Source organism: Sturnira hondurensis, unplaced genomic scaffold, assembly GCF_014824575.4.
Source record: "Sturnira hondurensis isolate 20B ecotype Veracruz unplaced genomic scaffold, ASM1482457v3 Scaffold0012488, whole genome shotgun sequence".
Classification (NCBI taxonomy): Eukaryota; Metazoa; Chordata; class Mammalia; order Chiroptera; family Phyllostomidae; genus Sturnira; species Sturnira hondurensis.
Window position 1 is genome coordinate 3,842,431 of NW_028085119.1, and position 17,252 is coordinate 3,859,682.

Here is a 17,252-nt window from a genome sequence, read left to right on the forward strand (position 1 = left end):
CAGAAGCATAAAATGGAGTAGATATAGCCTCTTCAACAAATGGTGTTGGGAGATCTGGACAGCTACCTGCAAAAATATGAAACTCAACCACTGACTTACACCATACACCAAAATAAATTCAAGGTAGATAAAAGACTTAAATATAAGCTGTGACACCATTAAAGTCCTAGAGGAGTACATTGGCAGGGAAATTTCAGGTATTCCAGGCAGCAATATTTTCACTGATATGTTCCCTAAAGCAAGGGTTAAAAAGATAGAATAAACAAATGGGACTTCACCAAAATAAAAATCTTCTGCACAGCTAAAGAAAGCATCAGCAAATAAAAAGGGAACAAACCATAAGGGAAATATATTTGCCACTGATACCTCGGACCAGAGATTGATCTCCAAAATATATGAAGAACTCACACAACTCTACTCCAGGAAGACAAACAATTCACTTAAAAAAATGAGCAAAGGACCTGAATAGAAACTTCTCTAAAGAGCGCATACAGATAGCCAATAGACATATGAAGAGATGCTTAATATCACTGTGGAAAGCAATATGCAGTTACCTCAAAAAATTAAAAATGAAACTGCCTTATGACCCAGTGACTCCACTTCTGAAAATATATTGGAAGAAACCTGAATCTCTAATTCAAAAGAATATTTTCACTCCTATGTTCATTGCAGGCTTTTATACTAGCCAAGATTTGGAAGCAACCTAAGTGTCCATCAGTAGATGAGTGGATAAGAAAAGCTGTGGTACATTTACACAATGGAATACTATTTAGCTGTACAAAATAAGGAATTTTATACTCTGCAACAGCATGGATTTTCCTGTAGAGTATAAAGCTAAGTGAAGTAAGCCAGTCAGAGAAAGACAAGTACCATATGATTTCAATTACATGTGGAGTCTAATGAGCAAAGTAAACTAACAAATGAAATAGAAACATACTCATAGAGACAAGACAGCTAATTAACACAGCAAACAGGGGCTTTGGTGGACTGGGTGAAAAGGTGAAGGGACTAAGAAAAAAACAGCTTGAGAGACAAAGACAACAGTATGGTGATTACCAGAGGGAAAAGAAGTGGGAGCGAGGTGGAGGAGGGCATGGGGCGAAATCTGGTGTCGGTAGGAGATTGACTTGGCATGGTGAACACGCAGTGTACAGATGATGTGTTACAACATTGTACACCTGAAATGTACATAATTTTATTAACCAATGTCACCCCAGTAAGTTAAAAAATAAATAAACATAAATATTATGCTAAGTGAAATAAGTCAGACACAGCCAAACAAATGTATGATTCCACTTATATGAAATATCTAGAACAAGCAAACGCATGGATACAGAAAGCAGATGAGAGGTTACTAGGAGCTGGGGGGGTGTGAAGAAATGGCAAATGATTTTTTAATGGTACAGAATTTCCCTATGGAGAAATAAAAATATTTCAGAACTAGAGGTAAGGCTGCATGATACTGTGGATGTACTAAGTGTCACTGAACTGTATACTTTAAAATGGTTACGATATGAGAATTTTACCTTAAAAAAACGAGATTGTTAAATTGTCAGGTTATCTGCTAGACTAAAATGAAAAAAGAGAAGTTTACTCATGTCACTAAATATTGTATGAGGTGCTTGGAGATTTTTGTTCTAAATATGTCCTAGAGATTTAAAAATATTAAGCATTTGTTTTCACATCCTTTTCTAGAGACAAAAACCTTAGGCTAAGCGAAGACAAATCCACCGAAAGTACTACTAGTAGTTCAGTAACTGAAAGTACAAATGTAACAGAAAAATTAAGAATAGTGCTCTGACAGCTTGAATGGCATTTTACTGCGTGTCTGCTTGCCGATGGAAATGTGGGAACAGTTAAAAATAGATGCAATAAAGGAATCACAACAAATGCTGGGCACATGTCTGCAATAAGATTGAAGGTTGTCACATGTGTATTTCTCATGATATAGTCTTTCTTATAAGCCAGGCTTCAGTCTCTCCTCCAGTTTACTGATCCAGGCCTTAAGAACTGAAAGCACTGGGCTGCTTATAGGACCACCAGTTCTACAGGGGACACCAGCACCAAGAAATAATAGTGAGCTGACCCAGGAGACTGTGCTATTTACTCACTTTTATTAATGCAGACTCAACTCCAAATATACTAACCTAATAACAATAATAATCACTTAGAAACAATCAGTATTAACATCACACAAGAGAATTGGGGCATAACAAACCCGAGTCCCAAGCATCCAGATCAGGTCCCTGTCTGGGAGGCAAGCGGGCTGGGTGGTCCACGTCCTGCAAGACAGAGTCAGAGGGACAGAAGGGCAGCGGAGGTCTTTCTCTCCCAAGGCAGAAGGCGCGGTATATCTCAAAGTGACTCTCTCTCCAGCTGCATCCTCCCCAGTCTGAAGTCCTCTGCTTTTATGCTTCTTTTGGTTGCAAAGTCATGTTGATTTTGCACAATTTTTCATGAGCATGTTTTTACTCATGCAGATAGGCACATCATTTTTTCTCAGTCTTGATAGGCAAATGTTGTATACATCAGCTCTGATAAGCACGTGTTGTTTTGTGCAACCTCCGTGGGCATTTGTGGTTATGCCACCCTACTGCTCCTGCTCTGAGAGGGTGTATTACCCTTCGGATAAACACAAGTTGTCTGCCACGCGGTAGCGTGCATGTTGAGGGGCTACCTCATTATCCGCCTGAGTCACTGCTCTGCTGCGCATGCTCTAAACATGGCTCAGATCCTGCACTCCACAAGCGTGAGTTATAAAGATAAGTTTTTAAACATTGTTTGTACTAGTATTTATTCCTGTCTTAATTAAATAGGGATTAACATTTTACTTAATTTTACAGGAAAATTTCTGGTTATTAACTAAATATTTGGAGACAGAATGTGTATTGGTTGAGCACAGATTTTAAAGCTTATGGCTAGCTTGGATCTTGCATGATTTCACTTTTTTGAGCCTCAGTTTTCTTAACTGTAAGATGGAGCTCAAATCACCTGCACATGTGTGTGGAGTATAACAGATAATTTATGGTAAGCAGATTGCCTGGCATAGAGAAAATAATTGTTAGATATTCATAGGAAAACCCTCTATATCCTAAAGGTGTCTCAATGAAGTTTTTGTTTAATATTTGAAGTGTGTTCTAGGTTTTGGGGGGTTATGGAAGAGGACTTTCTAAATTTTTAAAAATGAGAGTGTTTTATGAAGAGTGCTTTGAAGCTTTGAAATGAAACATGAGCCATTCTATGTTGCAAGGGGTGGTCTACTCCAGGTAAAACTCTTCATACAGTGAAAGGCTATCATAGTTGTCTCTGAGTAAGCACATTCCTATTGCTGTTTCTCATGAATGTGGCTTCCTAATTATTTAATTGTCTAAGAAGACACTCTACTGCAATTGGGAATATAAAAGTTCCCACTTTATACCGTATACAAAATTAACTAAAAATGAGTGAGAGACCTACAAGTAAGACCTAAATCTGTAAAACTCTTGGAGAAAACATAGGAAAATGCTTCAAGACAATAGATTTGGCAATAGGCAGTAAAAGAAAAAATAATTAAATTTTTATCAAAATTAGAAACTTTCGTTCATCAAAGGTCACTCTTGGCAGAGTGAAAAGGCAATACATGGAATGGTAGAAAATATTTGTGATTCATGTACCTGGTAAGGGGGTAACATCTAGAGTATATAAAGAATTCATACAATTTTCAACAACAAAAAACAATTAAAAAATGGACAAAGGACTTGACTAGACATTTCTCCAAAGAAGGTTGACAAATGGCTAATAAGCAAATGAAAAGGTGCTCACTAATCGTTAGGGAAATCCAAATGAAAACCACAATATTTCCCACATAACACCCATTAGGATGCCACTAAAAACAAACAAAAACACCAAAACATGACAAGTGTTGGTGAGGAGGTAAAGAAATCAGAACCTTTGTACACGATTGGTAAAAATGTAAAATGGTGTAGCAGCTATGAAAATCAGTATTAAAGTTCCCCAAATAATTAAGAAGAAAACCAGGAAATGATCCAGCAAGTCCACTTCCTGATGTATACACAAAAGAATTGAAAGCGAGCACTTGAACACATGTGTACACTTGTGTTTGTAGCAGCATTATTCTCAACAGCTGCAAGGTGAAAGCAGCCCAAGCGTCCATTGACAGAAAAATAAATATATTAACTGTGTTATACACATACAATGGAACATTATTTAACATTAAAAAAGGAACCTCTGGCATGTGCTATGCATGAACCTTGAAGACACGAAGTGAAATAAGCTAGTCGCAAAGGGATGAATACGACTTATATGAGGTACATAGGGTGATCAAGTTCATAAAGGTAAAATGTACAATGGTTGTTGCCAAGGAGGAAGATTGGGGAAAATGGGGAGTTACTATTTAATGAGTATGAAGTTTTTGTTTGGGAAGATGAAAAAATTATGAAGATGGATGGTAATGATGGTTGCACAGCTGTGTGAATGCACTTAATGTCACTGACCTGCACACTTGAAAATTATTAAGATTGTAAATATCATGTAATACATATTTTATCAAAAGAAGAAATACAGGGTCTGGCTCAAGTAATGCCAATTTTTTATTATAAAATCTTTTATTGCAAAATCATAAGCATGTAATTCTGTAACATAACAATATCACACTCAAGCACACCATGTGACATTTTAGGTGAAGTGTTCAAATTAAAACTATAAATTATTACACCCATATTATTACCCTACCAACCACACTCAAGCAGGTGTTACTTCTGCCAGACCCTGAATATCCAGAATTATAGTTGTAAACTTCAATACGTACTTGTAATTAACAGGTAGAAGAAGCAGACCAAGAAAAAAAAAACCCAAAAAACCCAACAGTATGAGTACAGAAGACCTGAAAAACACTACAAGCAACTTAATCTAATTTACACTTATCTAAATTGCACCCAGCAATGGCAGAATACAAATTATTTTCAAGCATACATGAAAAATTCACTATGGTGGAGATTTCCTGAACCACAAATATGAAACAGATCTCATCAAATTTAAAATTATTGCAAGTATACAAAGTATGTTCTCTTATTACAATGGAATTAAACTAATAAAATCAAAAGCAGAAAAATATCTGGAAAGTGTCCCATGTATTTAGAACTGTAAAAACTGACTTCTACATAACCCCTGGATTAAATAGAAAATCACAAAGAAAAGTTGAAAATATTTTGAATTACATGAAAAAATACAAGTCAAAATTTGTAGATGCAACCAAACAGGTACTTAAAGAAAAATTGACAGTATCAAGTATTTATATAAGAGCAGAAGTAATATATGAAAAGAATAATCTACACTTCCATCTTAAGAAGCTAAGGAAAAGAAAAGAAAAAAAATTAAGTCCAAGGAAGCAGAAAGAAGAAAATAGTAGATATAAGAGCATGCTAAAAGTTTTTTTTAAAGAAAACAAAAAAAAAATTAAGAAAAGCAATGACACCTAAAGCAGGCTTGCTGACATCAGTAAAACAGATGAGCTCCTAGTGAGACTGATGAAGAGAAAAAGAACGAATGAACAAATTGTTAATCAGGAACAAAAAGGTAAATGTCACTATCAAACTTTTAGATGTTCAAAAGATAATACGAATATATTAATAACATCTTTATGGCAATACAACTGATTAACTATGATGAAATGGACAAATTCTTTGTAAAACATGAACTATCAAGGCTTATGAAGTTATTATACATAACCTGAATAGTCCCATATTAATTAAAGAAATTGAATTAATAATTAAAAACTTTCTCACAAAAATCCAGACCCACAAGTGAATTCCTCCAAATATTTTGAAAGAAGTGTTGCTAATTCCATATAAGCTCTTCCAGAAAATAGAATACGGGAAACACCCACACTGGCTCTCAATTTATGAGGCCAGCATTCTTCTGATATATAAACTAAGGTAAGGTAAATTATGCCTTAAGAAATTTCATTTAAAAGAAAACAAATGTGTAATAAGATGATCACTGAGTTTGGTTGTCTTTGGTATCATTTACCAGAAAAATATGAACACCGGAAGCTTACACAATATCCAAGCTTACTTCGACCTCACTTAAAAGAGGTCTGAGAGCAGGCAGCCCAGAGCTGGTGGTGTGGCTTTCTGGTACCATCAATGACCCAGGTGTCTTTTTCAATTCTCGTCCAACTTCATCATGTGGCTTCTATGTGGCTTCATTGTTTAAAACACCCACTCATGGTTCAGCTAATACATCCAGAGTCTGGTCAACAGGAAGGAAGAGGGGAATAAAAGCATTTCTCTCCCTTTTCCAGGTACTTCCCCCAGTTCTTCACCACACTTAGCTTACACTCTGCAAAAGGTAGCCACTAAGCTGCATCCAGCTCAGAGGGCATGGGAAATAGACAGTCTTTTGACCAGGTATCAGCGTCTTGGGTTTAAAAACAAAGGTTCCATAAAAAGGAGGTATGGGCAGCTAGGAATCTCAGCTACAAATAAGCTGACCTCTTTGAATGTGTAAATTCAGATGTTTCTTGATAAAGCAGATCTCAGTGTATAGTTTCATGATGTGTGTATGTGTGTACCTCCCATGAAAAAGTTGAGAATTGTTTGGAAAAACAAAGCATGAGAGACCAAAGGCTTTGTTTATGAGTGGGGCATTTCTATCAAAAGGTAAGTTGGGGCTATAGGAGACCAAAGAGTAAGTTGGATATTTTCCATTATTAGTTGCCTGCCCATCCTTTCTTTTTCTTCCCAATCTACTTTTGACCTGTATGGAATGTCTTCACCTTCCATCCTTGTATTTTCTGTTCTTGCCTAGAATATTTTCCTGATAAATTTCCTCTCATAATATTTCGTGCTTATATTCATCATACTGTATCTGTGTCTTGCCTTCTCTACTGCATGACCTGTAAGTACAGAAGCCCTACCTGGTTCAATACTACTATCCAGATTGCCCTGGGTTATAGCTGGTGAGCAAACACAGGCACACACGCACAAAATGCCGTGAATAAACAGCTTTTGTGCTATTCGCAGCTATTTGAGAGCTCAACCCTACTTCTAGTTAATGCATTATTGTAGTCATAACAGCATGCAAGCTAAAGAAATCATGCAAATCCGTTTCTCCAATGAAAACCCAGTCTTAACCTGCGAGGCAGAGTTCTTTGATGTGCATCGCACAGGCAGCTGTGTTGAATTCAAAATGAGTCTTCAAGCTGAGGTTTAAAAGGTGTGTGGTTAATTTGATGTGGTCTCATTTGTTTATTTTTTCTTTTGTCCCCCCTGCAGGAGGGGGTATCAGGAAAAATATTGCTTTGAGAAATGTCCAAGATTTTCCTGTCTGTTTTTAATTCTAGGGTTTTATAGTTTTGAGTCTCACATTTAAGTCTTCAATCTATTTTGAGTTTCCTGTGTATGGTTTAGGAAGGTGGTCTAGTTTCCTTTTTTTTTTTTTTTTGCAGGTATCTGACCAATTTTCTCAACACTATTATTGAAGAGACTATCTTTACCCCATTGTATATTTTGCCTCCTTTGTCGAATGTTAACTGACTATAGAGGTGAGGGTTTATTTCTGGGCTTTCTGTTCTGTTTTATTGACCTATATGTCTGTTTTTATGCCAGTACCATGGTATTTTGATTACTGTGGCTTTTAGTGTAGTTTGATATCAGGTAGAGTGATTCCCCCAACTTTGTTGTTCTCTCTCAAGATTGCTGTAGCTATTCAGGGTCTTTGGTGGTTCCACATAAATTTTGGACTATTTATTCTAGTTCTCTGAAATACTCCGTTGGTATCTTGATAGGAATTGTGTTGAATGTGTAGGTTGCTTGGCATAGTATGGACATTTTAATGATGTTAATTCTTCCAATCCATGAACACAGTATATTCTTCCACTTATTTGTATCTGCTTCAATTCCTTTCTTCAGTGTCTTATAGTATTTCAAGTATAGGTCTTTTATATCCTTGGTTTTATTTATTCCTAGGTATTTTATTCTTTGTGAAGCTTGTGAATGGAATTGTTTTCTTAGTTCCCCTTTCTGATAGTTCATTTTTGGTGTATAAAAATGCAACTGATTTCTGAATATTTATTTTGTATCTTGCTACTTCACTGAATAATTTATCAGTTCTAGTAATTTTTTGGTGGGATCTTTTGAGTTCTCTATATACAGTATCTTGTCATGTGCACATAAAGACAGTTTTACTTCTTCCTTTCCAATTTGGATGCCTTTTATGTCTCCTTATTTTCTCATTGCTATGGTGAGGACTTTCAGGACTAAGTTGAATAAGAATAGTAAAAGTTTTTGCATAGCAAAGGAAACAATCAACTAAATGAAAAGACAGCCCACTGAATAGGAGAACATATTTGCCAATGATACTTCTGATGCCCAAACTTTATAAAGAACTTATAAAACTCAACACCAAAAACCAAACCAAAACAAAATTCCGTTAAAAAATGACCAAAGGACTTGAATAGAAGGTTCTTCAAAGAGGACATACAGGTGGCCAATAGATATATGAACCTTTGAGATGGTCAACATCACTAGCCATCAGAGAGATGCAAATTAAAACCACAGTGAGGTATCACCTCAAGTCTGTCAACAGTGAATCAACAAACAAGTATGAGTGAGGATGTGGAGAAAGCGGAGCCCTCATGCACTGTAAGTGGGAATGCAGACTGCTGCAGCCACTGTGGAAAGCAGTATGGAGTTTCCTCAAAAAGTGAAACATGGATCTGCCTTGTGATCCAGTGATTCTACTTCTGGAATATGCATATCCAAAGAAACCTGAAACACTAATTCAAAAAAATATGCACCCCTATGTTCATTGCAGCATTACTTACAATAGCCCCTATTTGGAAGCAGCCCAAATGTCCATCAGTAGATGAGTGGATGAAAAAGCAGTGGTGCATTTACACAATGGAATGCTACTTGGTTATATAAAAGAAGGAAATCTTACCCTTTGCAACAGCACAGATGAACCTGGAGAACATTACTAAGTAAAATACACCAGTCAGAGAAACACAAATACGTTATGATCTCATTCATATGTGGAATCTAATGAACAAAATGAACTAACAAGTAAAATAGAGATGGAATCATAGATGGCTGACAATTGTCAGGGTTGGAGGGCATGGATAGATTCATCAAAAAACTATTAAAAGGAGAAAAGAAGACATGGACGTAGACAGCAGTGAGGTGATTGCCAGGGGGAAGGAAGTTAGGGGCAGTGGAGAAAGGTATGGGGCAATAAAGGTTATGGACAAAGACTTAACTTGAAGTGGTGAACACACAATACAATGTACAGATGATGTGTTGTGGAATTTGCTCCTGAAGCCTATATACTTTTGTTGACCAGTATCACCCCAATAAATTCAATAAAAAGGAAAAAAGATGTGTAGTTAGGTCCTGCCACTTGTCAGCTATTCAGCTTTGATTAAGCCAGTCTCTGCTAGCTGTTCTTCAAAATCCACTCTCCATTTCTTCCGAAGGCACATTATTGGACTATATTTCTCAGCTGGTCTTACAGATTTTTCATGTAACAGAGTTCTAGCCAATAAAATGTAAGTGGAAGAGATGGATGCCACCTCCACGGTTGGCCAGTAAAAACCTGTAAGCTCTGTCATCTACCACCACATGTGCCTTGTTATCTTTCATTTCCCTTCTGACAAACCCAGGGAGGAATAGCCACAGTGACATTGAGAGCTACATTTTGGAGATGACGGTCACTTGAGACTCGGTTTCTAAATGTCAACATGAAGCATAGTCCTTTCCGATAGTGAATGACCCCAGATCAAAAGAACGCATTTCTCATCCACCAAATGTTTAGCATTTATCTGTTGCGGCATTTGGGCTAATCCTTACTAACAGAGGGAATACGATGTGTATAAATCCTTAGCAGGAAGCCTGGCACCTTGTATGTAGCATAAGTACCAGTTACAGTTATAAAGTACCAGTTACAGCTTCTTTGGGTGAGAAATAAATGGCAAGTGAATGTCCTTTAAAAACTAAAAAGGGCTGTACAATGACATATATTTTGGAGCTTTGTTTCCTGGGTGGTTATAAGAACTCATGAAATCTTACTTCTATGAAACTTCTTCTTTGGAAGTGAAGTTAAGGTTTCCCTGGCCATTTTCACATTTCACTTGTAACCTTCCCTACACACATGTGCATACAACCCTCGTATACTGGATTTCTTTGCATCTTTATATGCTTTTAAATACCAATTGGTAATGTAGGCTATTCATTTTATAGTGTAAGTTTACAAAAGACAAATGTGTAACTTAGTGGAGTGCTACCAAGTTAGGCCAGTGGCCAAGAAAGGTATATCCTTTTGAAAATGCTATTAATAATGCCAGAGTTTCAGAACTGCAAATGCAGTGAAAGTTGATTTACTAAGTAAAATAAAATATCACACATGGTGCATATCTGTCCTAAAGAGCACTTGCTCCAAGGTTTTAAACATAGTCACAAATCCACAAGCAGGAGAGGAGGAGTAAAGTGATTATAATCACTGTTTCTTCCACTTACAGGGAACAAAAACCCCAACTGTTAAACTTCTGGCCAATGTTTCTTACCAGCCCCTGTGTTCATTTCAAAGCATTAGTAATGCCCAGAATATGTCTGTCCATTTCGACTAATGAGCACACTGAAGTTCACAGACAGCTTGAACAAATTAGTCATCTGCATTTGAATGCCTGTGCTGATGATTGTACATCCATTAATGCATCGCTGGAGTAGATCTGCATAACTTTTAACATTGAAAAGAATTAGGCTTTACTTACCAAGTTTTAGCTGTCATCTGTGACTTTTAAAAACTGCACAAGTCAAGGTATGTTAGAAACAAAACCGATGGTGATAGAAGGCATGGTAAGTTTCTCAAGCCTTTTGCCTTTGATACTTCTGGCATTGTTCCTTTTTTTAGGTAGGAGTGACATAATGTTACTTTTATTTGAAACCTTTTATAAGCCAGAGTCTGAATGGGTATGTTGTATTGTGTGGTTGTTTAATATGTACTAATTAAGTTAACACAGGTTATACAGAAAGAATTAATATAATGCTCTTATGAGAGTGAGGATTAGGTAAATGTCTTAGTATGTTAAAACTGGCAAAGCTGTATGCTGTATTTTAAAACACATGAAAACTGATCATTCATTCATTCAGTTATTCATGCTATAAGTGTTTTCAGCCTCCCGCTAAATGTCAGATACCACGCTCAATGCCCGGGATAGTAAGGTGAACAAGACACAGTCTGCCATCCCCAAGGAACTCTGTGTACTAGCAGAAACAAACACAGAGTTCAGTATCATGAGTTATCAAAAATGGATATAATGTATATCACATTTCAATATCTTAATGCAGAATTCATTTTTCCTTTGGCTATGTGATAAGCATTATTAAAAACGATTTTTTTTTTTGCTGTTTTTGGTCTCTTTTAAAGTCTGATGAAAGATAAAATTGTATTTGCCAAACAGTCACAACCGCAAGGGAGCACACAGATAATTAAGTATACTATAAGAAGTCACACAGATATTGTGGAAAAACACTATGTCATCAGACCTGGTGTTTTGTAAAACCACGTTCGAATTTACCCTTCATTCATTCATTAATCTGTTCACCAAGTTTGTATGCATTGATTTCTAAGTGCTTACTCTGGACAGTGAGCCCCAGGTTTCCTGGCCTTGGCTGTCTGTGCTCCTCAGTGGCACATGGCAGCCGCTTGACATGTGCTTTCCTGAATGACTCCTGAAGGAACTCAGGGCAACTGGTCGGATTCTGACTGTCCCGCTGCATGAGCATGGTTCCCAGCCACACGGTCTCGTCTAGAACCGGAGGTAATGCTATCCCTATGACTTATACACTCTGAAGAAAACGGAACAGTTTCATCGAATGAATGGACCTAGAAGAGGAGTAATGTCAGCAAATCATGGAGATAAAAAAGACTGTAACTCAAAAACTTTAATACAACTTCTTTCCCACTGTTATACATATAAATGTGTATATGTACATATGCATACATAAAAGCACTGCAGATTGTTATAATGATTAAAAAAACAACAACTCTTAGTCAGGTTTGGGGAAGCTCCCATCCAGATCCTAACCACAAGCCTCCCAGATTCCCACTCTGTTGCTTTTCAAAATGTCACTTTATTACTTGTATTGTTCATATTATTATAAACCAATAGAACGGTATCTCAATTTAACATTCAGTAAAACTCAAATAAAAACAACAGTTTTAACACCAAAGACTAGGAAAATCAATGACACTTTGCATATGCCTAAATTGTCCTTTAATTTTTTAAGCATGACTCAAACCAGTGTATGATGGAGATAGGTTTAAAATATCTGTGTTTATTTTGAGAAGAACAAGTACTGTACACCATAATAATTTAATATGCCACAGCAACACGTAAAAGATCGTTGAAACCTATGGTGGTAAATCTCTATTTCAGAATGCAAAACTGTATTGTTACAAGACAAAGCTGATGCTTAGAAGACTTGTCCTACACAGTTCCACTATGGTAAAAGCTGTTGAAATAAGAGGTATTCTCTAACTTAAAAAAGAAAGAGGGAAAATGTGTCTTATTAGAAAACGCAAAATGGAATGCTCTGAAAACATTCTTGTTACGGCCCCTCTCTCAAATTCAGGATCTCAAGGAAGTGCTTCTTTTGTCCAAAATGTGAAAGTAAGATTTCTCAACTCGATAGAAAAAGTCACGTTCTGCGAATTAGTACTGCAAGTTTGCAAAGATGAAAAGACACGGGAGTCATAATGGAAAAACTTCGGACTTGAGTTTGGAAGTGGTCAACTTGGATCTCCTAGACTAGGCCATGTGCAGCTTCAGGTGGGGCTGTGACGTTCAGGTCACCATTCCCAGTTGTCGTCTGCCTCCTCTCACTGCCATCATTAAGTGCCTTCAACTGCTGCTGGCCGAATGATGTCCTCTGTGGACACTTGCTCTCAGGGTCGCCCGAGGACTTCACAGATTTTTGACATTCACTTTAGCAACACAGCCTCCGGATCACGGAGGGGATATTCTCCTGCCCACCAGGCCCCGGGGGTCCCTGCGAGGTGGTTTAGGAGCCTAGGGAGGCGAGCATCGACATCCGAGAAAGGCAGCTCCTGGGTGCCCGGCCTCGCTTTCGTGGCTTTGAAAACTTTCCAGCGCGCGTGCCACGGCGACGCGCAGCGGCCGAGTAGGACCCACGCGGCCCGAGCCTCTTCGGGGAACTTTCCTGCCTCTCGGCTGCCCTGTTACTCTCGCTTTCCAACGCGCCTCCCCCTGGGCTCTCGCTCCGCCAGCCAGCTCCCTCCCTCTTGGCGAGGACAGTCCCCGCGCCGCTGCTCTCTTCTCTCACTGCCCCGGCCCGGCCGAATGGCGGAGGAGCCCCTTTCCCTGGGCACCCTCCAGCTCCCAGGCGTGTCGCTTTTCCAAATGGCTCAGCCCTGTCCCAAGCCCTGATTGCCTGCAAGCGAGGCTTCGAGCCCCGGTGGCTCCCCGCCGGGCGGGGAGGGAGGAGGGGACCCGCCTCGAGGAGCCGGAGGCTGCTTGGAGCCGACTTTTCGCCAATGGTCCAAAGCGACATGTCCAAGTCGCCTCCCACAGTGGCGGCCGCGGTGGCGCAGGAGCTCCCGATGGAACTGCTGGAGAATGCGGCGCCCGCGGGGGCGCTAGGAGCGGCGGCACAGGTAGCCACAGCGCCGCGCCTTCTTTCTTTGTGAGCCGCCGAGCGCAGACCTCCGTCTAGCCCGCGCCTCCCCTGCTGGGCTCCCTCGCCTCGCTGCTCCCTCCTGCGTGGGTCTCCTCGGCCACCTCCTCTTCCTCTCCCTCGCGCTTTGCCACCCGCTCTCCTCTCCTGGCGCTGGTGACCCTAGCCCTGTTCGCCTTGCCCTGGCTCTTCTCCGGCTTCCATTTTTCTCTGCTTACGAAAACCCAGTGGGAAGGGGCGGGCGCGACCTCCTGGTCTACCGAGGCAGCCCCCGCGCTGCCCAGGTCTGCCCCCCTCGCCCCTTTCTTCCCCGGAGGCACATGGAGAGACATGAACCAGGCTAGCGGACTGGACCTGCTCAAGATTGTGAGTCCGGGTGGGCGGGAGGGGCGCCGCTTCCCGCAGCTCGGGCTCCCACGCCGACCCTTCCGGAGGAGCTCCGAGCTGGGGTGGGAGCGGGGCCATGCGCTGGCGTGGGAGGCTGGACCCCTGACTCCCGGGGGGGCCCCGCCGCCGCCGCCGCCGCCGCCGCCGCCCTCCGCCCTCCGCCCTCCGCCCTCCGCACCTGGGGCATCACGCTGCCTGGACCGCTCAGCTCCCCTCAGGGCACTTGCCCGGGTTCCTTTCTTTTAAGGAGAGAGGGAGCTGGGGCCGCGAAAGTTTTTATTTTTCCATTCCCCCCCTCCCCCGTCCAAAATGTTAGCTACTTCAGAGAGCTCCAAGAGCACCTTTTCCCTCAGATATTGAGTGTTAGTGGTGTCTAGAAAAATTCTGGTTTGCTGCTGTTGTGGAATCGGAGAAGTCATTTGTAGGTGTTGGGTAACGAGAAGGTGGCCTTTACGTAAGGCTTTGGCAGGTACGGTGTGGATTACAGACACCTCCAGATCTCAGCGTTGATGCCGGCGGGGAAATGACTGTGGGGCTGCTCCGCTAGTGAGCAAAGGGGCCAGGGTTTCCTTTCGAACATCATTTTGGAGAAATGTCTCTACTTTGCATAGGTTGTTGATTTCAACCCTACATTGGCTAGATTGTAAATTGTGGTAAGAGGATAATTTTTGTACTTATATAAAATTTGTAAATATATAACTTAATATATTTTATATTTACATAAGTACACGAGAATATGCTAGCATGTTTATCTACTGTAGCGATGGGCGCGGAGTGGGAGACATAATAGAGGTGACAAATGTTTTGCTGCTATTGTGGTTTCCAGAGGTGGTGGAAATTGGCTGCTCCAGATATTTGGGTCCTGTTCATAATGGTAGTTCCAGTGGCATAATCACGGGGCTTTACTGAACTTGCTTCTACCGCTCGGAAATGCACGTGCTATCTTAAAACACGTAATTCCCTTTGATTCGGGGTGGAGGAAGAATGCAGAACCCAGGAACTTGTACAGTCAGAAATCCATTCCTTTCACAAAGGTAAGACAGTGTTATTCTGCCCTGGGCTCTTTGGCTGTTCGGAGTGGGGACATGTCACTCACCACCTGCGTTAACATCTCGCCGCAGCCAGAGGACCTGAATTCTTCGTTCTAGACTCCCGATTTTACAATAGCTAGTCACTTACCAGGTTGGATGAGAGTGAGAAATGTTCTCATAGACCTCCAGCATGGTTATTCCAGGAAGAAGGTCTTAAATATTGATGGAGGAAAGAATTTTTAGACCTTCTTTTCTCTTTGATCTTCCTTCAGGGATTTTTTTTAAAAATCTTTTTCATTCTTATGATAAAAATAGAGTCCCTGAATTTCTGAAGGTCAGAGTTAGGGCTGACAGAAAGAATGACTGTATTCCGATAAGAGATACTAATTTATTTACTGATTTATGTAGTTAAATAGTTTAAAAAGTAAGTCAGCAACTATTGTACAGCTGCAATGTGGAAGTAATTCGGATGGGAATTTCTGCCTTCAAAAGAACTAATATTCTAGTAGCTGCAAGTGTGACAGATGTGTGGCAAGTGTGGCATGAGTCTGTGAGAGAAGCCAGAATCTTATGTAGTTTTCCAGGAGAAAAGATTACGAATATTCTATTTGGAATAACCTGTAAGGACTTCATATAGGAGGTGGCGTTTGAGAAGAGACTTAAAGGGTGGGTTAGATTTCAACAGAGATTTTCAGAGAGATGGTCAGGAATGAACTATATAGGAAGCAAAGTCACAGAAGTTAGAAGTCTTAAAGCACATATTTATAATCTCTAGTTTGAAAAGAGTGTGGAAAGTTACAGATTGGGCACAGTTAGGCTTAAGACTGACAAGGCAATTCGAGTCCACATCTTGGAATCTTTGAAACTTGCAGTGTATTAAACAGCAAAGAACCGTGGATGGGATTCAGTGAAGGAGCCATGTAACAGCTCATTCTGAAGAGTCACCTGGGAAAGTTCTGGAAGGTAATGGGGAGCCTGAAGAATCCAGAGGTAGAGCTAAGCGAAGGGAAATTAATAGAACAGTTTGGACAAGAGGTTCTAGGCCTAAACTAAATAGAGAGAAAAGTTAATGGGTATGACAAGTCTACTCACGAGGCACTGCAAGGACTCAATCCACAGTAATTGGTGAGCAATTGCACAGATAGATACTTGAGAGAGGGCAGAATAGGTGTTCTAAGCAGGTAAGAGGTGCAAATATTCAGCTTCACCAGCATCCATCTTCTTGCTTTCTCTACCTTCCAAAAACGAAAGCAAATTTCCTTGAATTGTGTTTATAGTACACCCATTATTTGAGGGAAACGCTGCCTTGTTTATTTTCTGTCTAATAAATCATGGCATCATAGGGCTGTGAGCACTTGGCAAAGGCATCTCTTCCATCTTTCTGGACAGTCCAGCAGTGAAACTGAATGAGGTAAGGGGGTGTCTTGGGAGCATCCCCTTCTTTGTGACATCAAGTAATCATAATTTTACTTAGAAACAGAATTTTCTTTGGCAAATGGTACCTCTAAGCCATTGTTTTTTTTTTAAAGAATCCTTTCTATTTTACCTCTTGGTTATATTGCAAGTTTGGCATGAACAAAGCAACAGATCTAAATTCACAGACTGCTCATTTTCCTTCGTTCTGTCAATAATCCCGGTTTGGTCAGGGGGAGCGGCAACACCTTCGAACATTCCAGCCCCTCCCGCCAGCACACTGTGATACACAAAATGGATATATTACTTACATTAGACATGAGTTGCAGTAACTGCAAATTCTTGAACGTTCTAACGTAAGCAAATTGTGCCCCCTTTCTCTGTAACCCACTGGACAGTTTCACTGCAAACTTGCCTGAAGTCTACCTTCAAAGTCAAGGTGCTAATTTTGGACTGTCCCTCCAAAGCTCCAAATTGGTGCTGTCCACTACAGTAGCCACTAGCCACATGTGGCTTCTGAGCACTTGAAATGTGGCTCGTCTAAACAGACAAGTGCAACCCACCAGACTTCATACTTCAGAGACTCAATATAAAATAAAGAATATTCACCATCTTGTTAAAATTTTTTATATTGATTACATGTTGCAATGATACTATTTTGTATATGTATTGAGTTAAGTAGAATATATCATTACAATTAATTGCACTTGTTGTCATTGAGTTTTTAATG

The 17,252-nt window shown here is 40.1% G+C and overlaps 1 protein-coding gene across 11 annotated transcripts in view; it reads left to right on the plus strand.

The window, feature by feature from the left end:
* The first annotated feature begins 13,227 nt into the window (after positions 1-13,227).
* The window catches only part of CACNB2 (calcium voltage-gated channel auxiliary subunit beta 2), a 336,710-nt gene continuing 332,685 nt past the window's right edge, over positions 13,228-17,252 (plus strand). For 3 of the 11 annotated variants that reach the window (XM_037060794.1, XM_037060802.1, XM_037060800.1), the window contains exon 1: positions 13,964-14,057. In XM_037060794.1, coding sequence (XP_036916689.1) covers positions 14,022-14,057 — 36 coding nt within the window. In that variant the 5' untranslated portion in view covers positions 13,964-14,021. Of the gene's footprint in view, positions 13,672-13,962; positions 14,058-17,252 lie in introns of those variants that run through there. The other 8 variants (XM_037060797.1, XM_037060792.1, XM_037060795.1 and 5 more) reach the window with 6 other exon arrangements.